At 56.4% G+C, this 8,670-nt stretch overlaps 2 protein-coding genes across 2 annotated transcripts in view; both read right to left on the bottom strand.

Moving 5' to 3' along the window:
- DCPS (decapping enzyme, scavenger) overlaps window positions 1–4,320 on the bottom strand; it is a 41,445-nt gene extending 37,125 nt beyond the window's left edge. Inside the window, exons 1-3 of the mRNA XM_006140641.3 lie at window positions 4,315–4,320; window positions 2,834–3,015; window positions 1,024–1,188 (exon numbers count right to left, since the gene is read on the bottom strand). Of these exons, the coding sequence (XP_006140703.2) occupies window positions 1,024–1,188; window positions 2,834–3,015; window positions 4,315–4,320 (353 nt within the window). The remainder of the gene's footprint in view (window positions 1–1,023; window positions 1,189–2,833; window positions 3,016–4,314) is intronic.
- On the bottom strand, window positions 4,263–7,279 carry TIRAP (TIR domain containing adaptor protein; the record flags this gene model as incomplete). The annotated part of the gene is given in 2 exon segments (XM_014588823.1): window positions 4,263–6,290; window positions 6,801–7,279. Coding segments are annotated over 2 exon segments (499 nt in total), but the record flags the coding sequence as incomplete, so codon positions are not given.
- Between the last annotated feature and the right edge of the window lie 1,391 nt (window positions 7,280–8,670).

Below are 8,670 nucleotides of genomic sequence, written 5' to 3'. Positions count from 1 at the left end.
CCCCCACTCCCTGTACCCCCCCCCCTGACTGCACCCTCCTCCCTGACTGCATCCCACTCCCTGTACCCCAACCCTAACTGCACCCCCACTCCCTGTACCCCACTCCCTGTACCCCCCACCCCCTGACTGCACCCTCCTCCTGACTGCATCCCACTCCCTGTACCCCTCCACACCCTGACTGCCCCCACCCCCAGTCAGGGGGTGGGAGTGTTCAGTCAGGGAGTGAGGGGGCACTCTGGGTGTCCCTGGCAGTGAGATTTCTCTATCAGGTTTTCTTTTCTTTCTGGCCCTTAAAAGGTTTCACTTGTGATTTCTGCTTCTGCGAAGTTCTTTCATGGCCATTCTCTCTGGCTAGCCCTGGTTTTTCTGCTGTTTTTTTGGCTGGGCACCGGGGAGGCCCAGGGTCCACCCCAGTTAAGGAAAGGAGCCTGCGGGCCTGTGACTCGAAGGCCAGCCAAGGACAGTATGCAGCTCAGGCCTGGTTTGGGAAACAGCCAGACCCTGCCCGCCAAGAGCGAGTGAAGGTCAGGCTGACCAGTAGAGAGGACATTGCACAGAAACGTAAACGAGCCTATAGGAAGGCTGGGCATAAAAAATCCGTTCTTCCCAAGTAAATCCTGAATTCAGTGTAAGTCCAGTAAAGACACTAACAGCTCTTTTCACGGAAACTGACAGACTGAATAAGCTATTTGCAGGAGTAAGAGAACAAGAATACCATGGACCAGCAGTTAGCGTAATGGCTATGTTGCTGGACTCCCACGTAGTCGACTGCAGTTCGAGTCCCGGACCCGGTGGCTTAAATTCACGCCAGGTGCGTGTGCATGCGTGCCCAAGATCCTGAGAGGAGAATGGAGGAGAAGGGATTGCAGCACAGCCCTCCCCCCCAGGGGTAATTTCTCGCTTCCTGTCTCTCTGTCTCTCTCTGTCTGTCTGGCGAGCACACACGCCCTATAGCAAAGACCTCTCCAAAAAAAGGAACAAGAAATAGGAGAGTGATTTTAATAATGAATGGGAAAAGCTCACACTTGTGGCAGTTGGAAAGAAGAAGAAGGAGGACTCAGAGAATTGGCCAGCAAGCCCCGGAGACCTGTGAGGACAGTCGGCGAGCCGGAGCGCGCCAGCGCCAGCCGTACCAATGACGGCAGGGGACCAGTTAGAGCCCTCTTGTGACAATAAGTGCTGTCACAGCTGGGGAACAGGATGGACTAGTCAGCAAATGAGGGTTATCCAGATATTAAAAATTGGGTCTCGGGCCAGCAGGTGGCGTGGTGGTTAAAGCACTGGGTACCACATGGCTGATTCAGTAGTTCAAGACCCAGACCTGCTGTTCTGAAATACACACCGTGTGCATGTGCGTGCACGCCCCAAATCCCCAGAGCAGGATGAAGGCGATGGGACTGCCGCGTGGCCATCCTTCCTGGGGCGATTTCTCACTTTTCCTCTCTGTCACTTTAGAGAGCACATGCACCCTGTGACCAAAAAAATATATAAAGCAAGTTGAATCTGCAACTTAAAAATCAGCAATGGGGCCAAGAGATGGTGTAGTGGTTACATCGCTGTACTCACACGGCTAACCGCAGTTCGAATCCCAGGCCCAGTGTCTTGAAAATCACACCAGGCGTGTGTGTGTGTGCGTGTGTGTGTACATGCCCAAGATCCCAGGAGGAGAATGGAGGAGGTGGGACTGCAGCATGGCCATCTCCCTTGAGGGGTGATTTCTCACTTTCCCTCTCACTGTCTCTCTCCCCGAAGAGCACACACACCCTATGGCAAAAATCTCTTTAAAAAAAAAATCAACAACCAAATAAACCAAAGCTCTAGGTGGATTCATGACTTAAATGTGAGAAGAAATGCTTTGAGAAGAAAATGAAGCAGCCGAAAGGACTTCCTGAGTGAGGCCCAGGGCACAGATTACAGAACAGGTAAGGCGTTTTATGTTAAAGAGAAATTAAACTTCTGTTCCCATTTAAAAGATAACATATTTCCATGCTTTTGAAAAACTAGCAATTTATAGATGCCTACTTAGATATTTAGGGACAAATTAATGTCTGGTATTTGCTTAGAACTGGCTGGGAGCAGGCGTGGGTGGGGTCATTTATAAAAAGTTATTTAGAGACCAGCAGGTGGCGGGGTGACAGTTAGGTCCTGGATTCCCACGTAGTTGATCGCAGTTTGAGGCCCAGACCCAGAGGCTTGAAATTCACACCCGATGCATGCGTGTGCACGCCCGAGATCCCAAGAGGAAGATGGAGAAGAGATTGCAGTGTAGCCACACACCCGGGGCGGGATTTTTCACTTTCTGTCTCTGGTGAACACACGTGCTGTATAACAAAAATCTCTCTCTCAAAAAAAACAAAAAAACAAAAAAAACATTAGGAGTTGGTAATTATTGGGGCTGGGCGATGGGGTATGGGGACTCACCAGACTCTTTCTTTCTCTTTTGTAAAGGTCTGGTCTCGCCAACTCAGCTCCTCAGCCTCTCAGCTGGGACTACGTGCAGGTACCGCCATGCCTGCTTTTGTTTTTTGTAAGTTTATTTATTTTATAAGAGAAGGAAGAGACAGAGACAGCTACCCCAGGAAGGTCTCCCCGTCACGACTCACCCTGGCCCAGCTGGCTAGGATGGCAGACAGGGCGGCCTTGCCGCTGTGCTGTATGGTTCCAGCATTTCAGACGGAGCCTCACGGCATCACGGGGCGGCCTGAAGCCCGCAGTCCTGCCTTGGCCTCCGGGCTCTGGGATCACAGGCCCGTGCTGCCAGGCTGGACGAGGAAGCCAACCAAAGGAACAAGAAATAGGAGAGTGATTTTAATAATGAATGGGAAAAGCTCACACTTGTGGCAGTTGGAAAGAAGAAGAAGGAGGACTCAGAGAATTGGCCAGCAAGCCCCGGAGACCTGTGAGGACAGTCGGCGAGCCGGAGCGCGCCAGCGCCAGCCGTACCAATGACGGCAGGGGACCAGTTAGAGCCCTCTTGTGACAATAAGTGCTGTCACAGCTGGGGAACAGGATGGACTAGTCAGCAAATGAGGGTTATCCAGATATTAAAAATTGGGTCTCGGGCCAGCAGGTGGCGTGGTGGTTAAAGCACTGGGTACCACATGGCTGATTCAGTAGTTCAAGACCCAGACCTGCTGTTCTGAAATACACACCGTGTGCATGTGCGTGCACGCCCCAAATCCCCAGAGCAGGATGAAGGCGATGGGACTGCCGCGTGGCCATCCTTCCTGGGGCGATTTCTCACTTTTCCTCTCTGTCACTTTAGAGAGCACATGCACCCTGTGACCAAAAAAATATATAAAGCAAGTTGAATCTGCAACTTAAAAATCAGCAATGGGGCCAAGAGATGGTGTAGTGGTTACATCGCTGTACTCACACGGCTAACCGCAGTTCGAATCCCAGGCCCAGTGTCTTGAAAATCACACCAGGCGTGTGTGTGTGTGCGTGTGTGTGTACATGCCCAAGATCCCAGGAGGAGAATGGAGGAGGTGGGACTGCAGCATGGCCATCTCCCTTGAGGGGTGATTTCTCACTTTCCCTCTCACTGTCTCTCTCCCCGAAGAGCACACACACCCTATGGCAAAAATCTCTTTAAAAAAAAAATCAACAACCAAATAAACCAAAGCTCTAGGTGGATTCATGACTTAAATGTGAGAAGAAATGCTTTGAGAAGAAAATGAAGCAGCCGAAAGGACTTCCTGAGTGAGGCCCAGGGCACAGATTACAGAACAGGTAAGGCGTTTGATGTTAAAGAGAAATTAAACTTCTGTTCCCATTTAAAAGATAACATATTTCCATGCTTTTGAAAAACTAGCAATTTATAGATGCCTACTTAGATATTTAGGGACAAATTAATGTCTGGTATTTGCTTAGAACTGGCTGGGAGCAGGCGTGGGTGGGGTCATTTATAAAAAGTTATTTAGAGACCAGCAGGTGGCGGGGTGACAGTTAGGTCCTGGATTCCCACGTAGTTGATCGCAGTTTGAGGCCCAGACCCAGAGGCTTGAAATTCACACCCGATGCATGCGTGTGCACGCCCGAGATCCCAAGAGGAAGATGGAGAAGAGATTGCAGTGTAGCCACACACCCGGGGCGGGATTTTTCACTTTCTGTCTCTGGTGAACACACGTGCTGTATAACAAAAATCTCTCTCTCAAAAAAAACAAAAAAACAAAAAAAACATTAGGAGTTGGTAATTATTGGGGCTGGGCGATGGGGTATGGGGACTCACCAGACTCTTTCTTTCTCTTTTGTAAAGGTCTGGTCTCGCCAACTCAGCTCCTCAGCCTCTCAGCTGGGACTACGTGCAGGTACCGCCATGCCTGCTTTTGTTTTTTGTAAGTTTATTTATTTTATAAGAGAAGGAAGAGACAGAGACAGCTACCCCAGGAAGGTCTCCCCGTCACGACTCACCCTGGCCCAGCTGGCTAGGATGGCAGACAGGGCGGCCTTGCCGCTGTGCTGTATGGTTCCAGCATTTCAGACGGAGCCTCACGGCATCACCGGGCGGCCTGAAGCCCGCAGTCCTGCCTTGGCCTCCGGGCTCTGGGATCACAGGCCCGTGCTGCCAGGCTGGACGAGGAAGCCAACCTGGGCCTCCCACAGCACCCCGGCCTGCAGGTACGGCACCCTCACAGCATCCCGTGGCCAGGCCTCCGAGCAGTCTATGCTGCCGTTCTGCACGGTGAACGAGAAGAGCTGGTGCCCGCACGGGACCTGTTTTCACTGACCATTCTTGGGTATTGGCAAGAACATGAAAAAGTAGGAGCTCTCTTTTGGTTGTTAAGTTTATTTTTCTCTTCCACGAGAGAGAAAGATGGGGGCAACAGGGTCTGTGTGCCTGCCCCTGGCAGTCCCAGCTGGCCCAGGTCATGGGCACACGTGTGTGCTGGGACTGCATGCAGCTGCCGCCTTCATGTGCTCACACAGGAGCTGGAGGCAAACCCATGACCTTTACCATGTGGGTCTAGCTGCATCACCACTGCCCCACCACGGAGGCCCCCCAAGTGGGAACCCCAAAACACACGTGTAAGGAACAGATTGCACAGCCTGTCTGGAAGGGACTTCGGCATCTTCTAGGAAAACCGAAGGTGTACGCTTGCCGCCCGGCCGTTCTCTATTTCGCCTGGATCCCAGGTCTCCCCCCAGCGCTCTTTACAGTGCATGGCGGAGAGCCGATGCCATTCATAGAAGCGAGAGCAGAAGACTGAATGGCGGGGGCCGCGGAACAGGACAGTGAGCCAGTGCCCACACGGGAGTGGGCGAGTGTCCCCGCAGGGCCAACCGAGGATGCTGAGGAGGGCAGCATCGGGACACTCAGCAAGGCAGCACTTGGGGGGTGCGCAGTGCCCTCCAGAGAGCTGAGGACGGGGAGTCCGGAACCTGGGTGGGGGGTGTCGTTCAGGGCACAGGGACCACTGCGGAGTCGCGTGTGCAGCCGCAGCCGGGCGGCAGGGCCATGAGTGTGCCGGATCCTTTAAAAAGAATTGTTTTCATTTTAAGAAGGAATATGCTAGAAGAGGCACAAGCATACTCGGAAAACCGTCATTTCAGCAACACTGAGGGCAGATGCTTGGAACCTTCGGGCCGTCGCCTGGAGAGGGACGTGCTGACTCCCGCCCCAGAGGGAAGGCACCAGCTCCAGCCTCCCCACTCCCCCGAGGCCCAGCCATCTCGGCATCACCGGGCTTCTGCGCCAGGCAAGGGCTGAGCCACGCCTGCCTGCCTTCTTCGCCCCACACTGCCCAGGCTGTCTGGGGAGTATGCACCCATGCTTGGTCTCCACGACACCATGCAGTAAACGGGCGTGCAGTGTGAGGGCTTCGGCAGCTCGGGGGAGGCAGGGCAGCAGTGGTAGTGTGGGTAGCCAGGGCTTGGACCTGCTTCTTCCTCCTCGCTCCTTTCCCCAGGCTTCCCAGACAGTGGGAACAGCACACATGCCTGACTCCTAGCTGTGTGCCAGCTTCCTGTCCAGTCAGGTCGGAGGCAAAACAGGGTGGGGATCCTGGCACCAGCACCACCTCCGGGCTCCGGGCTCCTCCTCCCGGCCATCCTGGGGTGGGGGATCCTTGATCTCCTTGCGAGCTCCTCCAGCAGTCCCCAGCTTCCCTGCATTCTCCTTGGGGAGCCCACAGCAGTGGAAGTGGTCTCATGGCTGGACATGCCAGAGTGCTGTGGACTGCGGGCCCGCCTCCTGCCACCTGCTGGGGCCCAAGGGCTGCATGCGCTGTGTGCAGTTCCGCCAGCTCTCGGTCTCATCCGTGGGCAGCATCAGCTGAGGGTCTGCAGATCTGAAAAGCACACAAGGTCACAGGGCCAGCCGCCCTCCCCACACCCAGCACTGGTTCCTCCTAGCTTTCCTACGTCTTCTCATCGCCTCCACACAGTGACAGGCACCTGTCCTGCACACAGCTGCCGTGTACAGCTGTCCCGTGACCTCACACCATTTTGCCTTGTCAGACCACTGTCCCCAGCACCACCCTGTCCCAGCCTGAGCTCAGTGATGATCCGACTCCTGCACTGCCTGCGGCCTGGCCACGCGAGGCCCTGCCCGAGGGGGAGGCCCGCCCTGCGAAGCCAGCTCTGCACGTTGGCTAGTGTGTGTGGTTCTCATTTTACAGAACCAGAGGCCTGGCAGGCAGGGACCGAGGCACCGAGGCGGCCAGCAGTGTGTACATACCCTCTCACATGCCAACACGGGAGGGAGCCAGGACCAAGCCCGGCCACCAGACCCCAGCAGAGGTGCCAAGCAGAACCAGTGCCCTCCCCTGGTGGCCTCCCTCGCTCCCCAGCTCACTTACAGCGCAGGATGGCTTCCTTGACTTGGGGAAAGCCGTGCTCGGGGCCCCTGCCGTCCACGTAGTACATGAACCGGAGCTCAGGCGGGTAGGCAGCTCTGCTCAGGCCGAACAGCAGGGGGATGGTGCAGCCCTCTGCCCCAGGGGCCTCGGTCAGGGCCTGCAGCATCTGGTACTTGCACCAGGGGTCCCCAAGGAAGCCAGGGGTGATGAGCAGCACACGGCAATGACTGCCACTCAGCGCCTGGCACAGCTCAGAAACGATGGCGCCCCCTGGGGCCGCATCCCGCAGCTGCAGGAAGCAGCGCAGGCTGGCAGCGCCGCCCTCCAGGTAGGAGACCAGCTCCTGTGCGGCCACCAGGTCCTGCTCGCTGTGGCACACGCAGACGTCGTAGGCCTTGCTCCAGCGGCCGCTACTGCTGGTGCCCACGGATGTCAGTGGCGGGGTGGGAGCCGGGATCGAGCTGGGGCCTGAGCTCGGTGGGCTGTCACTTGCAGGGTTTTCCGCACAGACCGACATCTTGGGTTTCCTTAGCAAGGCCTGCCTGACCCAGTCTGCAGGGGAAAACACTCAGCTCAGGACCGAGACTCCGACCTGGCCACCTCCAGCCTGACCTCCAGGGCAGAGCCCCGGCCCAAGTCGCCCTGAGACCCAGGAGCAGCCCTAAAAAGCTGGCGCAAATGGAATTCAAGTATCAGTTTAGTTCGTGTGAAAACGGAAGTTGTGGGGTCCACGCACAGCTCTTCACAGTGCTCGCTCACCAGGAGCTTTCGAAGACCCTTGCGTTGCCCTGCCGTCTCTAAGCTGTCTGGTCACTAGGAGCACCAGGGCCGAGCTCGGAGAAATCCTCCGTGGGCTGTCGTGGGCACCACAGTACACCACATGGTTTCCAGCACAGCCGACCGCACCGAGGCAGGGCCTGCTCTGCCATTTGAATGCATGCTTTAGGACTTGCCTGAAGATCCCCCTCGTCAAGGGTTTCAGGGACATGTGTCCCCGGACTCCCAGACCGAGGTGGCCTTGCTCTTCTCCAGGCCTTTGATACCTGCTCCCCCCGAGCCCAGAGCACAGTTTCCACTAGAGCTGACCGGTCCATCTCAAAGCCTGTGCCAGCACTGTGTGTGCGTGGGGGGCAGTCCAGCTTCAGATGGACCCCAAGAAGGGGCTGGCCTCTGGCGCTTAGATGCCCATCATAGCTGAGGAACTGGCTCAGTCAGGGCTGAAGGGCGCACGCCCAGGGTCAGAGCCCCGCTGTAGGCAGGCTGGCTGTCAGCATGGCCCTGAGCCAGTCGGCCGAGGTGCCCAGCCTCGTCTCGCTTGGGCCCATCCAGCTGTGGGTTAATAGCACCTGCTGCAAGTGCCAGCCGCTGCTCACAGTCACCTCCGCCTGTGGACTGCAGGCTGCAGTGCCCGGGCAGGTTCGTCCCTCTGCTCGGCTCCCTGAAGGTTCTGGTGCCAAAATGGGATGACAAGCTTGTGGGACACTCTCCTCACACAGCGGTTTCCAGGCTGGGGAAACCCCACATGGCCTGGGATGCCTTTGAGCTGAGAGAACAGCAGGTCCCCCCAAAGCCTGCCTCCCCCGACTCCACCTGGCACTGGGTCCTGTCAGGACTGCTGCACCCTTCCCAGGGTAGAGAGGAGGACGTACTCCTGGGGACAAGAGCAGAGCTGGGGGTCACTTACCAGTCATCTTGCCCAGGGGCTTCTTGGACCGGGTGTGAGAAGCTGAGGAGGGCGACGATGCCATGGTGTGGGCTCAGAGCTAACCCCGTGAGGCCCGGCATTGGTGAAGCGGGAGGAGGGAAGGGGCCGAGTTCTCCAGCCTACAGGGACAGGAGAGTCACCGTACAGATGCGCACATAGCCCCAG

Source organism: Tupaia chinensis, unplaced genomic scaffold, assembly GCF_000334495.1.
Source record: "Tupaia chinensis unplaced genomic scaffold, TupChi_1.0 Scaffold000037_4, whole genome shotgun sequence".
Classification (NCBI taxonomy): Eukaryota; Metazoa; Chordata; class Mammalia; order Scandentia; family Tupaiidae; genus Tupaia; species Tupaia belangeri.
This window is presented reverse-complemented; position numbering and strand designations above follow the sequence as displayed.